Genomic DNA, 20,518 nt, shown 5'->3' with positions numbered 1-20,518 from the left:
GTCCGGGAAAATGTTAAGTAAGCGTTGTGCAGCTGAGGAACAGCGCTTTTGGGAGGCTAGTGTGCGGTCGGGTCGGCAGGCCCCGCGGGGGTGCCGGGCTTGAACTAGGAGCACCAGTATGGCCCATCCCCCCCCGGCGCCGCGTTGCAAGATACGCAGGCTGAGCGGTCCCAAAGCGAGAGAGTGGGCTGCGAGCGGGTGACTCCAGAGCCCTCAGCAACTTCCCCGCCCCACAGTCCCACCCATCAGCTCGCAGCTCCCTCGAAGCGCGCAGGGGACACCTTCGACCCCGCCCCTCCACAGGTCACCTCGCTCCACGCCCCTTTCCTTCAGCCCCGGCAGCCGGCAGGCAGGGAAGTGTCGTAAAGCCAGGCCTAGGAAACTTTACCCGGGGTAACAGCCGAGGCGCTTTACGGCGACGGTGGCTGAGTGCGATCCTTGGCTGCCGCGGAGGAGGCGGTGAGGGAGGCGGTGAGGGAGGCGGCGGCGGCGGCGGCTGAGGAGGAAGAGGAGTGGCGGCAGTGGCGGCGGGGACCTGTGCGGGGTGAGCCACGCCGAGGAGATGGGGAGGGGCCGCGGGTGACAGGGCTGGCGGACGGGCGCGGGCGGACGGGACGGTGGCCGGCCGAGCAGCTGGGCGGCGCTGAAGAGCGGAGCGGGGGGGGCGGGGGGCGGGGGGCGCGGAATTGGGGGGCTTCCCTGCGAGGGACGGTTCCTGCTTTTGTTCCCCCCTCCCCTGCCGCCGCCACCTCCGCGGCCCCCGCCCGCCGCCGTCTGCTCCGCGCCGCTCGGCCGGGGCTCATGGCCTCCCCTTTCGGTCTGTGTCGCCTCTAGGATGGCGGAGGTACCGCCTGGGCCTAGCAGCCTCCTCCCTCCGCCGGCACCTCCGGCCTCGGCGGCGGCCGAGCCCTGCTGTCCCTTCCCGGCGGGGGCCGCCGTCGCCTGCTGCAGCGAGGACGAGGAGGACGACGAGGAGCACGAAAGCGGCGGCTGCGGGAGCCCGGCGGGCGGCGAGTCGACGGCCAAGGGGCATCCGTGCCTCCGCTGCCCTGCGCCGCCGCAGGAACAGCAGCAGCTCAATGGATTGATCAGCCCCGAGCTGCGGCACCTCCGGGCGGCAGCCTCCCTCAAGAGCAAGATTTTGAGTGCGGCCGAGGCGGCCCCGACCGCGGCAGCCCCCGATGGGGGCCCCGGAGCGACTGCAAAAGGAGGCGGGGTGCTCTCGGGCGAGAGACCCCCTCACTGCCTCCCCAATAATGCAAGAACTACGCTCCCCAGCCCGGCAGAGGCAGAGGCAGCAGCAGCGGCAGCGAGCGATCCCGCGGCGGCCCGCAATGGACTGGCGGAGGGCCCCGAGCAGGACGAGGACGACGAGCAGGTGCGGCTGCTGTCTGCATCCCTGACCGCCGGCTGCAGTTTAAGGAGCCCCTCAGGCAGGGAGGTTGAGCCTGGGGAGGATCGGACGATACGTTATGTCCGATATGAATCCGAGCTACAAATGCCCGATATCATGAGACTGATCACCAAAGATCTGTCTGAACCCTACTCCATTTATACCTATAGATATTTTATCCACAACTGGCCTCAGCTGTGCTTCTTGGTAAGTGGATGGAATGAAAAGAGGGTGAACCCAGCAGAGAGATCCAGGCCGTTCAGGGCAGGGAATGTGAGGGCTGAGAGTGGCAGTGGATGTATCCTTCTGCATTCCTTAGTACTGTGCATGATGTTAAGTGCGTGTGAACAGTCTTGGTTGTTTAATGAAGCTGTTTTGAAGGTTAAGACTTCATGATCCCGGTTAACTTGATACTGATGTGAGTGCAACAAGCCTGCCTGATGCACGTGGGAGTCTTTACATTAGCTTATATCCTGTTTACATTAGCTTATAATCATGTGTAACCGTCTTTAATTACCCTCCTTCATCCTCAAAGCACTTTGCAGTCATTTAATTTGAACACAGTTCTGTTTGGGTACAGGCCTTATTAATCTCTCAATTACAGCCAAATCAGGGAAGAGTGTATGCATAAACATGTTTTACGGAACATGATTGTCAGTAAACTTGATGATGTGGCCACATTGGAGATTTAAATCTTAAGCATTTTCCGTAATTATGAAGATTGTTTCCTTTGACTTCAACAGGACAATTAGCAGTTGTAGACAGCATTCATTCTGGTGTTGGATTGTAGAAGGCGCTACTAACACTTCTGGTAGCTGAAAGATTCCTAAAACTTGAACAAAATATCCTTTTATGGAATGTAGGAAACTTTAAGTGTGAAATGTTCTAATTAAATTAAAAAAATTTTTTTAAAGAAACTAGTCATAGATATATCTAAATATTAGTAGTAACACTGGCTTGTGTAAAATACAGTTAACAAAAATTTTTACTTACATGTAAGCAAAATGGTCATGGCTACTAAACATGCTGAATAATTTTTAATTTATGTAGTACTGGCAGTACCAATAGTTTCTTCCCAATAATATGAACCAATTTCAGTCTGTATGAAACCTTTCACTTAAATATTGACTGCAGGTGTACACTTTGGATCATGTACTCACAAGCTTGTTGTTTCCATTGAACTTTACTGAAGGCAGTGTGCTTTAAAGGAGTATTTTATATGAAGGGAAAAGCCACTACCATTATTTGTTGTTTTAGTATTGACTTACTTGCACTTGGCAATTCGCTGCAGGACGTTTTGACACTACTTCTGAAGTCTATGTTTTTGATTTTGTAGCTTGGTGATAATCAGAAAATATTACCTCAGGATTGTAGATAATGGTCGTTGTGCTATTTTCTGTGTTCACTTCGCTAAACTTCAATTTGGTATCTTTGTTTAAACTTTGGGAACTATCTTATATTCTCCGAAGCTGTTTTTAAAAGATTCTAACCACTGTGTCAAAATAGAAGTTCTAAAACATGTCTACGTCAATGAATATGGAAAAATGATTTTATAGCACTATCATAAGTGTCATATCAAATGCCATTGTAATTGCTAAACGTTGCAGATGGATTTGTTAAGTTAACCCACAACATACAGATCAGTCACACTTGAAATTGAAATAGTGTATGCATTTCTGTTAATTCCATAAAATAGTTGTGTATATGTGATAGCTATCTTTTGAATTCTGATACCATCTAGGCCTCTTCCAAATTGTCTGCCATTATAGACTCTGATAAACTTAATTTTAGTTTTGATTTTACAGACTCCCAGGTCACCAGCTGATTTGTACCTTAGTCCTTAATAGCCAGTTTAACATTAAATTCTGAATATCTAGAAATTCAAATATGCACAAGGTTGACCCTATAAGATTTACAACTTACAGGATTAGTGCAAGTATAAATCTGGAGATACTGAACATAAAATAGTTAAAACAATAAACAATCAGGCCATTTAGAAGTGGGGCCTTTATATGTAGTGGCATCTAAAATTTTTGAATTTCTCGTAAGAAATAACTTAAAACAGTAAGGCATGTTTTTTAAAAATTATATCATTTTAGAACTGTACAGGATCCTAGAAATAATCTAGCTCAACTTTTTTTTTTTAATGAAAAACAAAAGGACCAGAGTGACTGAAAATGTTTAAATCTCTGGACATTTAGTGGCAGACAAATAAAGCTAGAATCCAGGTCTCCTGGCCTTTCATTGTGGAAACAAGTTAACCTGAAAAATGACATACCCTTGACCATTCAGTGAAGATCATTATGTCACCAACTTATGCTTTACTAAGGGACAGTTGTCCTTGTGAACATCAATCTTAAAGAGATTAGAAACCTCCAAAATGTACCTCATTTCCAAGAGTTTCCAACTTGTAATGGATCAAATGGAATATATGAGTTGAACCGAAGACAATTGCTATTACTTGACCATATTTTATTAACAAAAATTATAGTTTCTTATGATTTTTCCTAATAATTGTGTAACAGATGACAGAGTACAAGTGGTAGGCACTGTCAATTACTCTGTGCTTAACTAACTTATCTGTACCTCTTTTGAGTTCATGATATTTTCAGTTGTTGGTGCCTTTTTGAACTTCCTAAATTTATCACCGGTGATGAACTATAGTACTTCCATTTATTCTAAATTTAGCTTTTTGGCTTCCTCTGTTTTCCTATTTGTAATGTTCTGGGATTTGAGAGTTTTTATTTCAGGTAATTTATATTTTCCAAGTTTTATAGATTGACAAGCATTTGGTCTTATAGAACTAATTAAGTCTTAAACTTTCCAGGAATTTTTCAGTTCCCATCCTTGAAAAAAGAGCACATTTAATAGAATGAGATCCAAGTGTATGTGCAGAAGCTTTCTTTTATTTGGAAAAATTATTAGGCAGTTTAGTGATTGTTTTAAGTGTACATTCATTAGCAGTTTATCAGGAAAAAACAGCAATGATCTTCTTCACTACCAAATCTTAATAATAACAGTGTATCTTTTAATGGGCTTTAATTTTTTTAATGATGTGTATAACTCCACTTTTGCTACTACAGAGTCCTAGTTAGGAAGAAATCAATCTAATGAACTAATACACTTTGCTTATTATTTCCTTGGTCAAAGGACAAAGATTTGTTTGAAATACTTAATCCAATTTGAAAGTATTGTCCATTTGTATTGTGTGGAGTGGTTTGAATCTTTTCCTCTTTTAGATGGTTTATTAACTGTGAAGTGTAGCTGTCTCATAGTTTTGTATTTTGTATCATAGATTTAGTTTGATTTCCATTTCCCCGAGCTTATGAAGTCCGGTCAAAACATTTTTCTGATGTTCCACTTGGTCTGTGAACTGTACGCACGCGTGTGCGCGCGCACACACACACACACACACACGAAATGAGTTATTTTCAAATCAGAAAGTGCTGTCAGAGTTGTTTGATCAGGCAGTTTCTATGTATATTTCATTCAGCTCTTTGATACAGAAAGTAATTTTAGTTTTCAAAAGTTTTGAAAGAACCAGATTTATTTATAGTGAGTGAAAATGGAAACAACAATTTTTAGATGTTTATTGGCCCCAGGTAGTTTGGGTTGTGTGATAAAACAGAAATGAGTTAGTGGATATTGTTGAATTTAATAGCCCTTCAGAAGGATTTTTCTGACCTAGTTTAGGTTTCTGTGAAATGGATTAGAATTATCTTACCTAAAAGATTTCTCCACAGTTATAAAAAGGCTTTAGTCAGTTTACAGAATGATGAACTAAGAAAATGTCAAAAATTCAAGTTCAAATAGATATTAAGTATAAATTGTGCTTTGCTTATTAATTTTTAACCCATTCCTAGTTTTTGTTGTTGAAGTGTTGTCTTGAAAAGTTAACTTTATGAAGAGATAATATGAAGTCTTCAAATTTTTTAATGTGTGCTTTCTACAACAGACAAGTATTTCTATCTGACACATTATTAAGCAATTGGATCTATTATCTATTTACCAGAATACAGTATTACTTGAACTTTAAATCAGTGATGGAATTTTTGAAAAACATATTTTCAATGGTGACTAGAAATATTAATGAAAATGAGGAGTGATTAGTGTTTATTTAACATGTAACCTTTAACATTCTGGAAAGGTGTACATTTTTATTAAATTAGCTCTGTAAAAAATTAAAGCTTTTACATTAATCTGAAGCTCTGATTTTGAGTTCTAGGTATCCTACGAGCTTTATGACACTGTCAAAATCAGACTGTCAGATATCTAGTCTTTGTACTATTTCAGTAACAAAAACCCCTTGGGTAAGATCTGAGGAATACCTTAAAAACAACCTTTTTCTGAAAGTCTTTTATTTTTTTCCTATCAAAATCTAACTACTGTTCAGTTATAAGTATTATGTATTATATCTGTCTTTCCCTGAAACCTCATTACAATCAAATTTATAGTACTCTGCTGATAAGCAAGTTTCACAATATTTTATCAGACCCTAATGAATAGACTTTTTCTTAAAAACTACTTTCACGTATTTTTCCCCTTCACAAATCTTAAACAAATAGTTCTTTATTGAAGATAATGATAAGCCCCTCTCATAAAGTACTTGCATGTTTACCTTGTGGGAATCTTGCTTTTTCCTCTAGGCCTTGATAATAAGCATAAGAAATTGATGTTTAACGAACGATGAATGATTTTAAAACTAGAACATCTGAAGTTCTGGGATTTAGATTTCTGAAACTTTGTGATTGTTCTCTTGTCAGAATTCTTGTTGCCTCTGCCTCTCTGAAAAATGGTGACCAATGGTTTCCCTGGGTAGTTGTGCAATACTTGATGGCAATGTATTCTTCATAATTGTTTGTTTATTTTTAAGGCCATGGTAGGGGAGGAGTGTGTAGGTGCCATCGTTTGCAAGTTGGATATGCACAAAAAGATGTTCCGCAGAGGTTATATAGCCATGTTAGCTGTGGATTCCAAATACAGGAGAAATGGCATTGGTAAGAAAAATATTATATTACTAAAAGAATGCATAAGTTACTTTCATTTTTGTTCTTTGTAGCAAAATACTTAAATGTAAATATGTAGAAATGAACAAGTGAAGGGGAAAAATTTTTTATTTAAAAATAGTTTCAAAATATTATTAAAATAAATTTTTATTAATGTTTTAATTGTTTGAAAGATTATCTTTCTAACAGGTAGCAGGTGATCAGTTTTCACCTCCAAACATCTTTCAGATCATATTGAAAATGTTTTGCATTATACTAAGTACTATAATTTTTAATATCATTAGGGCACTTGGTCACAGCCCTCAAGCAGCTGTCTATGCTTGGGTTTAGTGTACCTCAATCAAGGCAACATTATGGAGAAATTGTCACCATTATGTAGTACTAGTCACCAAACATTATATTAACAATTTAGGGAAGTCCAAGAGAAAGAATTGTTTCTTACTGTTTTCAGACTCATTTATTTTTGGGGCCTATCTTCCTTGGCATTTTCAGTTAGTCTTGTACTCATGGTCATTATAGTAGTCATTAAATCATCTGGGTAATTTAAAAACAAATGGTCACGCCCCTCCCTGTGAGAATCTTGTTTGTCCTGTTAGAAGTAGGGCTGAAGCTTCCCCAGGTGACTGTGATGTAAGCCTGGTTAAGAACCACTGTCCTAGTGTCTGGGACTTACAGGTTCTTTGTTCAAGATGGAGGATCAGGTAGACCAGCATTTGTCTGAGCATGTCAAATTCTGGGACATACTGAAGCTAAGTAAGTATTCATGAAAGATTTGATGCCTGTACCAGTATCTAATTACTAGCAGTTGTGTCACTTGTAGTTTTTTTTTAACCGTGTTACTGTCTAATTTAAGACTATCACATAATCTGAGATATCATGAGAAATCATTATGAATAGGTTTACTTAATACATTAGGTGTAACCAACTTTTCTTACAGTGTTTATCACTGAGATTTTTACTGAATTGTGCTTGTTATATAAGCCAAATTTGAGTCTTTGATGGATTAAAAAGAGCTGATAAGAACTCAATGGCAAATGATAGGAAATTGGCTAGTTCAGAGGGTGGAAACCAGTGACTTGAGGGTTGCATCCTGGCCCTCAAAACATTTTGTTTGGCTACATAACGTGCTTGCTTGTGTGCATAGTTTGAGAATTAAGAGATTTCTTCTCTTAAAGTTAGATTTGTCATTGTTTTCTCTTCATAAACAAATATATCGGATCCTAAACTAGGATGTGTTTTGCTAGACATTTACAGATCCACCACTGATATCCTTTGGGAGTGCTGGACTTCATGTTCCCAGGCTCTCTGTAAGGTTTGTAGAAACCAACCCAGTGTCTTGGGTGTGATCTTTGGCAAGATTGGCTCAAGGGTCATGCACTGAGTTCTCCCCAGTTCAAGGAGTTCCTGGGTGGTCTGACCATACCATATCTTGCCTTTTTCTTTTTCTTTTTCCCTTTTTCTCTTACCTTCACACAAAGTAGTACAAAATCCTGGTTGGAACACGTAACACTTGAGAAAAAGGAATATATCAGGAGATAGGTCTTTCAAGAGGAAACTTGCATTGCTATGTGTAGGTTTTTTTGGCCTCTCAGTTTAAATCTAAAATTTTTGTCAATTTGGGAAAATTTAAATTCATTCAAGTTAGAGCCCAACATTTGGTATTTCTGTGCTTATGAATATCATAATTTAGGTATTTTTAAGAAACTAATTACATTTTTCCTTCATTAATACTCAGATCTATATTCTAGGTACTAACTTGGTTAAGAAAGCTATATATGCCATGGTTGAAGGAGACTGTGATGAGGTAAGTCTTTCTAAATGTATAAGACCTTTTATCCTGGACAGCATCCTACTGGATATTTTTGTGGCTATCCCAAAATAAATTGTACTGCAAATTTAATTGCAGACTATTATATCAACGCAACTGGTGGTGAAAATTATATTCCATTTAAAAAACGTGAGTTTTAATGAACAAATTTTAAGATAATAATGGGAGCTAAAATTTGTTCTGCATCAAAATGCAAAGGTGAAGTCTTAGACATTTTCAGTAAATAACTGGTATTTAAAGGAATTGGTATTCACAGGATTAGTTATCAGTTATTTAAGATCACTCTTATTACAAACCTTACTGCAGTTTACTTGCATATTGGCTGTAGTTTCTCCCTAAATAACCCTCTTTTTTTTTTCTTTTAAACTGTGGGCCAGTTGTCAGCCCATATGAAGGATGTTTCCTACTTGAAAAAAATCAGTATTAAATAATGATAAGGCTGATGGGGAAAAGCAATCACTTTTTAAACATGGAGCTATATGTATGTTAACCTAAGAGCATCTTCTCTATTCAGCTTGTTTGTAAGTCCTGATGGCAGGTCTAATTTCTTTGTATCCAACAGCACTGTGCTTTACAAATGGTAGGTGCTCCATAATAATGGTGATGGTTGGGAGTTAAGATTTCTATTGTGTAATGTGGAAGGGAATAAGTATAAACTAGGGAAGTATAGGTGTCTTTGCTATAGCAATGGTGACTAAGAAGGAACAAAGTTGTATTGTGCTAGTAATTTTATGAGTGGTGTGACAACTGTCTTTATTATTGGAGGGTAGATGTTCTCAAAATACTTGAAATGAGGTAATTTTTAATCAGTAGGCTGACTTCAGTAAGTAGGTAACTTGGTTACTTTTTTAAAGGTGGGATTTATTTTCTCCTGTACAGAATTTACACACAATCATTAACCATTATGTGTATGTATGTATTTTGGGGAACAAAGTCCCTTCTTCCACCATCTTCACATTCTTCAATTCTTGATCTTTTTTTCCCACTTAGAGGTTCTGTTAATCTTGAGATATGCATCCTTCCATTTTCTAAGCACACCTGTGTACAAATGTGTAATACTTTTTTCTATAAAGAAATCGTAATTATTATTCTGCAATAATTATTTTTTTCCATCTAACAATATCTCATGAACACATTTCCATGTCAGAATATAGAAATTTACCACAGAGTATTCTCATACACCTTGTTCATATTAGTTTGTATTCTGACATCACACTAAATGGTAGTTGTATGAGAAGACCTACTCTGTGTGTGGGTAGCACAGAGAAATTATTTTGGGATTTAAGCATATTTAATTTTACTCCAAATAAGATAATTTACAGATGACTAAGGATAACATATTGTTCACAGATTTTAGTGTCAAACAGTAAAAGGTGCAGTGACACTGATCATTTACATGGTTGGTAACTAAAATTTGTTGAAGAGAATTGAACTTCAAATGTTTTATAAATACAGTTTGTTTGTTGTACACTGACTCAGTCAGCTCATCAAGAGGAGCCAGGCTTCCCAAACATTGCTTAACAGTTTGAAGAAATGTTTGGGATGATAAGACCATGTTTGATCCTCTACTCCTACTAAGTAGAATGGTTTCCATTAAATATGGATATTATGAGCAGGGAGGATTATGTTCCTTATGGTTAATCCTTTTCTGTCATCCTGACTACCTGCGAGACAGGCTATTTCTACCTTCACTGTTAAAACGTTTATGTAGTATTGGTTTTTCTTTGAAAGTTCTGAGGAGTTACAGGGAGATTTTGGTATATCATTTTAGTTTCAAGGTTAAATCCTAAATTAGTGATACATTTAGAAATACTCTTTATTGTGGGTCTAAAAATCTGATTCTGATTCATTTTTCTTACTTTTGAAGCAGTGTGTTTTCCTTACTGAAATGGAGATACTTCCATGAATTTATTCTTGTTCTCTGGTTTTAAATGGATGGTAAAGGGATGGTTTTTGGAGTTTAAATAGTTCTGCCTCTGGATTCGAGAACTCTTCCATGGTTTAAAAAATTTGATTATCTGTGTTCCTGTTGTTCAGATAAATGATTTGCTGTATGAAAGGACAGAACTCTTGCTTGTTTGTTATGATTTTCACTCTCTCGTAACACTGAGTTTTCAACCATGTGAGTAACAAACTCTTCTATCCCTGTTTCCCTTCCAATTTTTGATAGTAGTGTGTTAGTTGGTTCCATTTCCTTCTATTACCATTTTACCCCATTTGGGTTAGGTTCTCTCTCTGTTGTAGTGTGAGTACTTTCTCACTGATGGATTTGCTGGCCCCAGTAGCTTCTGGGTCCTCCTCTGCTTGTTAAAATTTCTCAGTCTTGAAGACCACATTCAAATATCACCAGTGCCTTTAAGTTTTCCTTAATCCTTTTGGACAGAATTGCACCTCTATGATTTTCTTGACTTCCCTTTTTGTAATACTTAACTTAAATTTCCTTGTTCAGAGCCTGTGCTTTAGCCACTAAGTACAGCAGAGAGGCCTTTTCTTAATTGCTGCTGTATTCTCAGTATTTTATGTGGCATTTGTGATAGAGTATGTGGTTCATAAATATTTGTTGACTGATTAGTTCAATGCTTCCAGCATCTTTTATCTGTACTTTTCTTTTAAAAATCACTTGAATTTTGACTTGTATAATTGTTCATTTGTCTTCCTATCTGAACTTTGTAGGAACAGCAAAACTGTGTTATTTTTGTACATATTAAGATAAAATGTATCCACATAGTTAACAAAGTTGTTAAATACCTTTTGATAAAAACAATTATATGTCTTACTAGTCTTGTATATAATTAATTGTCCTGAGGAGAACTTTGAAATTATAATTCTCCAAGAATACAATGACCAATTATAAAACAACCAACATGTGTTTTTACTTTCATCAAATTAGGCCAACCTTCCTCTTCAAGTGTTAAGAAATTTTGACAAACTATAAGAAAAACATTTGAGAAGACTTTTATATTTTCTACTACTTAGGTTGTGCTGCCTTTTTTTTTCTTACAAAGATGAGATTTTTAAACCTATGAACATTTAAGACAGATACATTTGGAAATCTCTATGAAGCCTTACTATGAACATCTAGTCAATTTTTACTTGCTATTCTGTTTGCAGAATTTATTTGTAACTTTGAGCCATGTTTATATTGCTGTTGGTTGTCACTGTCATCTTAAGGTAAATTCAGAATAAATTAAACCAAAGTTAGTCACCACAGAGTTGAAATGTAGATCATGTTTTTGCCTAAATAATGAAGATATACTCTCCTGGTCTAATAGATATTTTCATTTTGCCTTAGTAAGACTTGACTAACTTTTTATATCAGAATTAGACATGTTAAAATAGCATAGCTACAGATCTTTTTCAATTTCTATGTATTTGGAGCTGAGAAGTTATTGCATCAAGAAAAGAAGCAAGTGGTTTAATTTCTGCATGAATTAGAAATACATTACCCATATTGCTGATCTGCCTTGAAGTTGGTTACACCCCTGTGTGCTCTGGCTGCCAAATGTGTAGTGGCTACTAGGACAAGCACCTGGGGTTTGTATTTTATGTTAGGGGAAATAGTACAAAAAATACGTAAAATAGCTTGGATAAGTTTTCTAAAATGTAATTTTTATGATGGGCATTTACTTTTATGTACTTTTTTCTGAAATAACTTAGAACAAGGTGAGTGATATCAGCATGATGATAAGCTGTAGATGTCCTTTAAGTCTTCAACTCTGGAAATTTATATTTCAAAGGTTTTTTTAGATTTAAGGTATGATAACCATGCTATTAATATGCAGAACTAACTCATATATGATGAGAATATCCTGGAATCAAAATTTCTTAATGTAATTTAAGTGTGCAGTGGGTGACCTAAAACATTTTTAGTTGACTGGTATCTTCCCATTTCTCCATTTCTGCTGTCCCATCATTCTACTCTAAGTTTGTCTTATTTTCCATATATAAGTAAGATGATGCAGTATTTGTCTTTCTGTGTCTGAATTACTTCACTTAATATAATGTCCTTCAGGTTCATCCATGTTATCACCATGGCAGAATTTCTTCTTTTAAGGCTGCATTGTATATATATGCCACTTTTTCTTTATCCGTTCATTTGTTGATGGATATTTAGGTTGTTTTCAATGTCTTGACTCTTGTGTATAATGCTGCAGTAAAGATGGAGTGCTGGGTCCTCTAAGAGTTCTATTTTTAATTTTTTGAGGAACCCCATACTGTTTTCCATAATAACTAGCAATTTACGTTCCCACCAACAGTGGCCTAATTTATTTAAATAAGCAATAATAAATATTTTGTTTTCCTGCTAACAGAATAATGTTTTATGTACAAGATGAGTTTTTAAAGTTTTTTGTGTTTAGTAATTACATGGTTAACATTTTTAGTTTCACTGGAGACATATTTTGGCTATGAGACAGGCTGCTAGGTAAAGAACAAAATAAAATGGAGTTATTTAAGCTGTAAGAACTTTTGGATGAATAGTTTGTTCTAATTAATAGGGCGTGAAAAGCCTGGGTTCTAGATCCACCTTGTCACTTAAGTGTAGTTAATGTTGATTGTTGACAAGTCATTTAGCTTTTTGTAGTCTTTTTGTCTGTGCAATGTGGTGATACTGATTTTAAAGGGATGTTATGAAAGCAATAAAGTTGTTCATTCAAGAATGTCAGTGTAAGGCCTGTGAGGTGCCAGACAGTGGGCTAGTGCTTAGGTTCTAGCAGTGAACAAGACTACCTCCAGGAACTTCTAGCCTGAAATATTAAAAACGGGTTCCTATTCTGTAATGGTTTGGCTTAGTCTAACAATGGTTTGTTGCTAAGAGAATCAGTGGAACTTGACTGTAATCCTTTTTTCTGTTAAGTAGAATGCAACTTTGCCAAGTTTCTTTAGGACCAAAATAACCTCATTATCCTGTGAAGTACTCCCATAATGTGGACCAAAAGGATAGTTTTATAGTGAGTTTTCAGTATAAACTCAGATTCTCTTTTAATATATTTATAAGAATTTGGTGTTTAAGTATTAAAAAGTGGTTACTTTCTTCTGGCATTTTCTATCATGCCAGATAATACATGGTCTCTTTGTTTAGACATGTGAGTGTGCTGAGAAATCTTTTCATTTTAACTAAGGTTGGCCCTCTGTGTAATTTTTTTTTCTGTACTTGGGCTTTATATTTTATTAATCTATTAGGATGCCAACAAACCTGCATTCAACTCTTTACCACACCTGAAGTGTGTATTTATGTAGCTGTAGTTAGCCTTAGATGTGTTTTGAATATTTCAGAATGCCAAATAATAATGAACCTAGACTTAGATCCCCATCATCATTTCTTAAGTAGGTTAGCTCTCCCATTTGCTTTGTTTTATTTTGTTCTGGGAAACAATCAGGGAAGTACAGAAGAGTGGACATTATTAAGTTCTAGTTCAGATTTGGAGTCTGGTCTGTTCTTGCTCTACTGTGGCCTTGAGTTTTGTTCACTTATAAATTGTAGATAATCATATATATGTTATGGGTTTATTGTGAAAATTACATAATGACATGCATGTAAAATGACATAGTACATGTAAAATACATAACATTTAGCAAATCTTCAATAAATAGTAGCTATTTTTTTAACTGTCATTCTCCTTTTTATTTCTGTGAAATCAGTTCCAAGTTTTGAGTTGTTGCGGCTTTGTTTCTCATATTAAATGTTTTGATATAACATTTTAGTTTTAATTAGCTGCTAGCCTAATTCTACAAATTACCCCAAGAGAATTGTTCAAAGCCAAAAACTTGTATTGACCAAACTGGAGTGTTCCAGACTTAGAGTATGGCATGTATTACTAAAAAATAAATTCTATTTTTTCAAGAGTGGAGAGAAATTGTTGACTTTTTATTCTTATCTTAAACTAATTTTTTTGCAGTAAATTAAAAAAATTTTTTTTTATTTTCCCTTGATCCTGTTGTTTTTAGATCTTTGAAAAGTTCAGGTTTAGCATGTGATTGACCTTTAGAAGTTAATTGCAAATTACATATGTAATTTAAGATAATGCTTTTTTTCTTTTTAAGTACTCTGGTCATTTAAAAGCTTGGGAATACTTTTGTTTGATATTTATGTAATGTGTCTAATATAATAGAAGGTTCTAAAGATGTATATAATCAACAACTGTTTAAGAGCCTATTATGTGACAGGCAGTGTGTTAGATGCAGAGGAAACACCTGTGAAAGAGAGGTGCAAATGGTCCCTGCCTTTGTTGGGCTCTCCAGCTAGGAGAGATGACATAATCATCAAATGTTGGATGAGACTGCAGTTTTATAAGGAGCAGTGCAAAGTGCTGTGGGGTAGTAGATAAGGAAAGAGATACTTCACTTAGTCTGGAAGTGACAAGCTAAGGCCAAAAGCAAGGATAGAAAAACATCCTTCCAGACAGAGAAAACAGAAAAAACCTATGAAAGGTTTAAGGTAGGAAAGATAATAGTGGGTTCCAGAAACTAAAAGTTTAGTGTTGATCATGGAGAGCAAATGGAGAGACAAAGCAAAGTTGGCAAGATATGTAGAGTTCATATCTTGATGGGCCTTATAGGTCTCTAGGTTATCTTCAGATTGTGGATTTTATCTTAAGGACAAAAGTGAGTCAGTAAAATGGTTTTAAGCAAAGAGTTTACATGACCATCACTGCTTAAAGAGAATGGAAGACCCTTGAGTTAAGAAGCTCTTGTAATTACAGTGAAAGTCAATGGCAGCTTGGGCTAGAGTATCAATAGGGAAAGAAAGAAGATGAGTTTGAGAGAGATTTAAGAAAGAATTGAAATACTCAGTGATTGTGTATATGTAGTGGGGTAGAGAGAAAAGAGGTTTAGAGATGACTTTTAGGTTTTAGGTTTGAGGCATTGGTGTAATAGAGATCTTGTTTGTTATTGCTATGTGGAATTGTGGAGGAGTTGATCATGAGTTTAGTATCGGATATGATGAGTTGAGATACAGTCTTTTCTCTATTATTTACATCTGTTTGAATTCTTGTCAGATTTTTTGATGGGTTGAAATAGAACAGGAAGAGACTGATAGTATCTGCTTAGGCCTTTGTTTAATTATACTTTGCCCTTTTTTTCCCCCACTCTATATAAACACCTGAGGTTAGGACATTCCAACAGTAACCATGGCTCCATTGCATTGATAATTCTCAATGGGATAGGTTGAGAATCAATAGAAAGGCAAATAGAGCTATGTGTATAAAAGTTGGGAGGATGGGATAGAGGATATTTTGGTAAAGGAAGGTAGAACTAGGAAAAGAAAATCACATAAAATTCAAAAGTACCAGTTCTTCATTGTTAGGGGCATTGGTTCAGTTAAAATAAAAATACTAATACTAAAAACAAGTAATTAAAGGAACACACTATGTGTTCATCTGTTAAGTGTCAGTATCAAAATGTCTAGACAGTGGTTCTGAGTATGTTGTCTCCCAAATGTAATCAACAGCATCAGCTGACAAATTTTTAAAAAAATGCAGATTATGGGGCCTAACCCCAACCTACTCAGAAACTCTGGGGGTGGGCCTCAGCAATCTGTTTTTAACAAACCCTCCAGTACACTAAAGTTTGGGTACCTTTGGTGTAGGTTCAGCAAACTGTCTGCAAAGGGCCAGATAATAAATAAATATTTTAGGTTTTGCAGACCATAAATCTGGTGTAATTGCTCAATTCTGCCTTTTTATTGAGAACGCAGCCATAGACATCATTTAAACAAGTGGATATGGCAGTGTTCCATTAAAATTTTATTTACAAAACAGGCAGTAGGCACATTTGGTCCAAGGGCTATTATAGTTTGCAGACTCTGGCCTAGACTGTAGACAAATATGGTGATTGTTGCCAGGATAAATGATGACAAATTAATGAAAATTTAGGCATTGGAAGTCAATCTGAATAGTTTCAAGTACTGGTTTATTTTATTAAACCTTTAATTATTGGATTCTTTATCTTTCTATTGTATTATTTTTCTCCATGGGAAATAATTTATATTTGTTTTGGTGTAAAACATATATTCTCTTCTCTAAAAATTCCAAACATCACAAAAAAACAGTAGAACAGAAAATGTCTCCATTTCCATTCTCCTTGCCCCAAGAGATAATTACTATTAAATTTTGACTATTTTTCTGGGTTCTTTCTGTACAGTATTAATATTTATTGTTTTTAACATAAATTTTCAAACAAATGTGTTTTTCTTAAAATTTGTTCTAATTAATTTATAAGTGATCTGTCAAATTATGAAATTATAAATTAATTTCAAATATATAAAATTATAACAGTTTTCTCTTATTATTTTGAAGGTCGTTTTGGAAACAGAAATAACAAATAAGTCTGCTTTGAAACTTTATGAGAATCTGGGTTTTGTTCGGGATAAGAGGCTGTTCAGATACTATTTAAATGGAGTTGATGCACTGCGACTTAAACTGTGGCTGCGTTGAGAAACTGACATCAAGGAACAACTTTCCAACCATGCAGAATCGACCTTTGCATGCAATGCAATTTGTACAGAATTGCTTTGCAGGTGGATTTAGTAATTTCCATGCAGCTCTTATCTGTCAATGTCTCATTGAGTGTCGCACAATATTTGTTGCACTTTGGCATGGCGCATTTGTTCTGAATTAAAAGAGATTGTTTTAAACTTAAAAGAGTTCTTTTGGTACCAGCAAGATGTGCCAGTTGATCACCAAGATTTGTTCATTTGCAAAGTCTGCTGACAATGTTATTTACACAGTGATCATTTTATCACAGAACCAGTAAGTGGAAACAATGATTTTTGTTCCTTAAAAAAAGCCAATGTAGATTGTAAAAATCTCTAAGTGTACTAACATTTCACTTGAAACCTGCCATAGTTTTCTGACGGGGTTGTGGGAAAGCTTCAATTTTAGGTTTTATTTTTCAATATTAAATTTTCCATTCTTGAACATTGGTACCTCAGTGAATAGTGAAAGAAAAAACTGTTTTGTAGGGTTGGGTGCGTCTTACAATGAGTAAAGATAACAATTAAATTGCGTCTGCCAGTGCCTGTATAGATATTTGTCTTCATCTCTTGTTTTTGAATGCATGCTAACTTTTCCTTTTCTTCAAGGCCTTTGCAAGCAAACTTTGTTTTTATTTAAATTCTAAATTTGATAATAAATTATTTCAGATTTTTATAATTTGGATACTTTTTCCAGGTGAGTGACAGTGTGGTTTACTGTAGTAGAAGTCCCTTCTTTCCTTACAGTAAGAACTTGAGTCTGCTTGGGAATCTTTGAGAAATGTCTCAAAGGGGATGAGAAAAGTTGATGGAGCCGGGAATTGCTGGGTTTTGGATGCACTTTTTTTTTTTGAGAGTGAGGGAATTTTTGGAAAAGAATAGAAAATTAATGTAAATTGGTATGATTTTATTTAATCAAAGTTATTGCTAAGCTGTGAGGAACAGCTTTTACAAACTAGTTGGAATTTTTTTTCCCACTTGATTTGAATTCATATTGCTTCTGTTTCTTAAAATGCTTCACTTTTGGTTCTTGGTCTTGGAAATAAATTTCAAGGTGCATTGTATTCATTTTAAACTGACTTTATTTTCTTTCCACTTACGTGAGCAAATTCTTGGGGAAGCTTTGCTTAGTTCCCAGGAAAACTCGGGAGAAATAGCGATTTTTTTTGGAATGAGTTCTGTGGGTTTTCTTAATAGCCATCACCATGTTCTTCATTAGTTACATTGTGTTTTGGCGGATGGTTGCAATGTAGCAAATATAAAGTTAATTGCTTTCAGTTGACTCAAGAAACTTGTGATGGATAACTTACTTAACTGGAAAACCTAGGTACCCATAAAAAAGAAATTCTCTGTGAAAAATGTTTGTAGGCATCTGTGTTCTTTTATCTTTAATTTGGATATGTTTTCCTTCTGCTCTAGGATTTGGTTTGAATTTTATTTTATGGCTATAATTACTGTATTTTTAAAAACCCTACCTCCATTAACAGTTGGTAAAGCCCCCTTTCAGGAAAGTTTGTTGCCTTTTTTTATTTTTTAAAGGAAAGCTGCTCCTTGCTCAGTGTCCTGTCTTGAAAGTGAACATGGTAACAAGTATTTTAAAATAAAGATACACACATTTGGTGAAAATTAAACCCTCCTGCTGGTGGGATCATTTTATAGTTCCTTATTTTTAAAGAAAACTTTTCCTTTCTGCTTGATATTGCTCTTGAAAGTTTAATGGGCAGAATACTGGTTACATTAAAAATATCACATACTACTCAGCTTACTAGCTGACCAGTTTGTGTGTGTTTCTGATCATACTTCATTTGGGCTATAGCATTTAGAGGAATGCCAATCATAGTGATGTTTGTTATTTTTTAATATAGAGGGAATTAAAACAGTTCAGTACTTAACATTGTCAAATTTAATCTCACCACTTTATATTTGACTTGTTGGCTCATGGGTAATGATTGTTGATAAACACACGTTTGTTTGACTTGCTATGGGGACAGTTCTAAAACAGGTATGTGCTAGATTTTCAATTCATGTGTTTTTGGCAGGTTGCCAATGAAACCATCACTACTGACTTTTTCCCCAGAATTGACTGGATGTTTGTAAACATGACCTTAACCATGTGATTAAAAAGTCACATGGTTGCCATATTGTTCATCTGGTATATGTTGAATATTGATGTCTACTTTATGTCTTTAATGGGATATTCAAAAATTTTTTACTTAAGCAGAGTAAAACATGCTTGATAATCCAGCACCAGAATTAAGTCTCCATTCCAGCTGAAGTAGCATCAAACATTAATGTACTTTTTCTTATTGGGCTTTCATTTTTTTTGATATGATCTTAATTCCATTTTAAATTGACAGAGTGAGTTCACTTGGCTAAAACTGAGCAAAATTGGTGCAACTTTCTTTTAATGGGGTGCTGCCTCTTTAAGACTGACTGTACTGTCAACTGACACTGGTTTGGCAGTTGATACTGCTGAACATTTTTATACATGCTACCGTGAAGCTATGTATGTTAGTATTGAAGAAGCTAACGGGTATACTACCATTTTTGATGTGCGGACTGATTGTAATTTTCCTTACATTAGGATGGAACTACTCTAGAGAAGTCCATAGATCAGAAACCAGGTGTAGTTTTTGAAGTTAAAGCCAGCAAAATAAAAAAAGAAAAAATTGTTTAAAAATTGGTTTTAATATTTTCTGCCTATTCCCCACATTACCCTCCCCACTTGCTTGACAAATCTATGTAAAGGAGTTTCTTAGTCACATGTTTTAACTTTACCTTGTCCTATGTTATGGTATTCGGCTGACATGTATACGACTGGATGTGTATATTTATTATGGTGTCTAAAAATCATGAAGTTTATCACTTTCCAGGAGCATAGATAAAGTCACATTGGTAGTGCATCAGAGTTACTTTTCAGTGCACCATGACATCACTAAAATGAGTGTTATAATGTTCCAGGGCTTTCAGGTTTGTAAAAACATAACCATAAATTATATTTGACATCAGATATGAGTTGAGTATCTATAAAATACCACGTGTATCTCAAAATATCGGACTGTTGTTTGATGACTGGATATTGCTGCATAATTTTCTTCTATTGTCCCATATCCTTTTGGAGAGAGAGATTTAATGGGATTTGAAATGTGCAAGCTGTCTAAATAAGATGCAGTCAAATAAAGTTGGTTAAGTTGTGTTTGCATTTTTCTTTTAGATACAGCTGTGTGCATTTTATGGTTGGCTTGTTTTACTTGTATCTGCTAAGAAACAAACCCACTCAATCCTGTTCCCCTCTTCCTGCCTCCCATCCAAGAGTTACTTGGAAGAACTGACATACAGTTGTCATCATTCTACTTTGTGTTCTGACAATGTAAATTTGTAAATAACATGATTTTCCTAGAAGTATTCAGAATTAGTTAACTCATATCATATATCAGTACAAATGAGAGTATTTTTGCATGCATCAAACCCAAGCCCTTCTTTTGGTCCGTCTTCCATAGCAATTTATTCCTAAAACAGTTTTTGTTTTAATTTACTATGTTTTGTTTGTATTTAAGTAATGTTTTTTTCCCCTTGCCAAGACACCAAAGTGAAATGGAGCAATATTAAAAGGGCTTTTTGCCCTAGTCTTGTGAGAAGCTTTAAATGGTAGTTAGGCATGCTTTCATATTTCAAGATTTATGGGTATTAGTAGAATGAAGAGACCTGTTTTAATCATGACCCCTAAGTTACTTTCATATGCTTGCCAAGTCTTCACCTTGTTTTTTTATAGTCTTGTGAAAATACCAGTTCATGTTTTGCATGGGCCCTCCATGGAA

At 36.2% G+C, this 20,518-nt stretch overlaps 1 protein-coding gene across 1 annotated transcript; it reads left to right on the top strand.

Annotated features, from left to right (window-relative positions):
* Positions 1–385: 385 nt before the first annotated feature.
* On the top strand, positions 386–19,902 carry NAA30 (N-alpha-acetyltransferase 30, NatC catalytic subunit). The gene is made up of 5 exons (XM_017662529.3): positions 386–544; positions 835–1,600; positions 6,267–6,390; positions 8,148–8,203; positions 16,525–19,902. Exons 2-5 carry the CDS (start codon positions 836–838, stop codon positions 16,660–16,662), a joined length of 1,083 nt encoding a protein of 360 aa, XP_017518018.2. The 5' UTR covers positions 386–544; position 835; the 3' UTR covers positions 16,663–19,902.
* The last annotated feature ends 616 nt before the right edge of the window (positions 19,903–20,518 follow it).

This window comes from Manis javanica, chromosome 8 (genome assembly GCF_040802235.1).
Source record: "Manis javanica isolate MJ-LG chromosome 8, MJ_LKY, whole genome shotgun sequence".
Taxonomy (NCBI): domain Eukaryota; kingdom Metazoa; phylum Chordata; class Mammalia; order Pholidota; family Manidae; genus Manis; species Manis javanica.
This window is presented reverse-complemented; position numbering and strand designations above follow the sequence as displayed.

Excerpts from the sequence above, each read along its gene's own strand:
- NAA30 (XM_017662529.3), top strand. The coding sequence starts at position 836 with ATGGCGGAGGTACCGCCTGGGCCTAGCAGCCTCCTCCCTCCGCCGGCA. Across the intron at positions 1,601-6,266 it reads GGCCTCAGCTGTGCTTCTTG|GCCATGGTAGGGGAGGAGTG; the intron begins GTAAGTGGATGG and ends TTTATTTTTAAG. Across the intron at positions 8,204-16,524 it reads TTGAAGGAGACTGTGATGAG|GTCGTTTTGGAAACAGAAAT; the intron begins GTAAGTCTTTCT and ends ATTATTTTGAAG.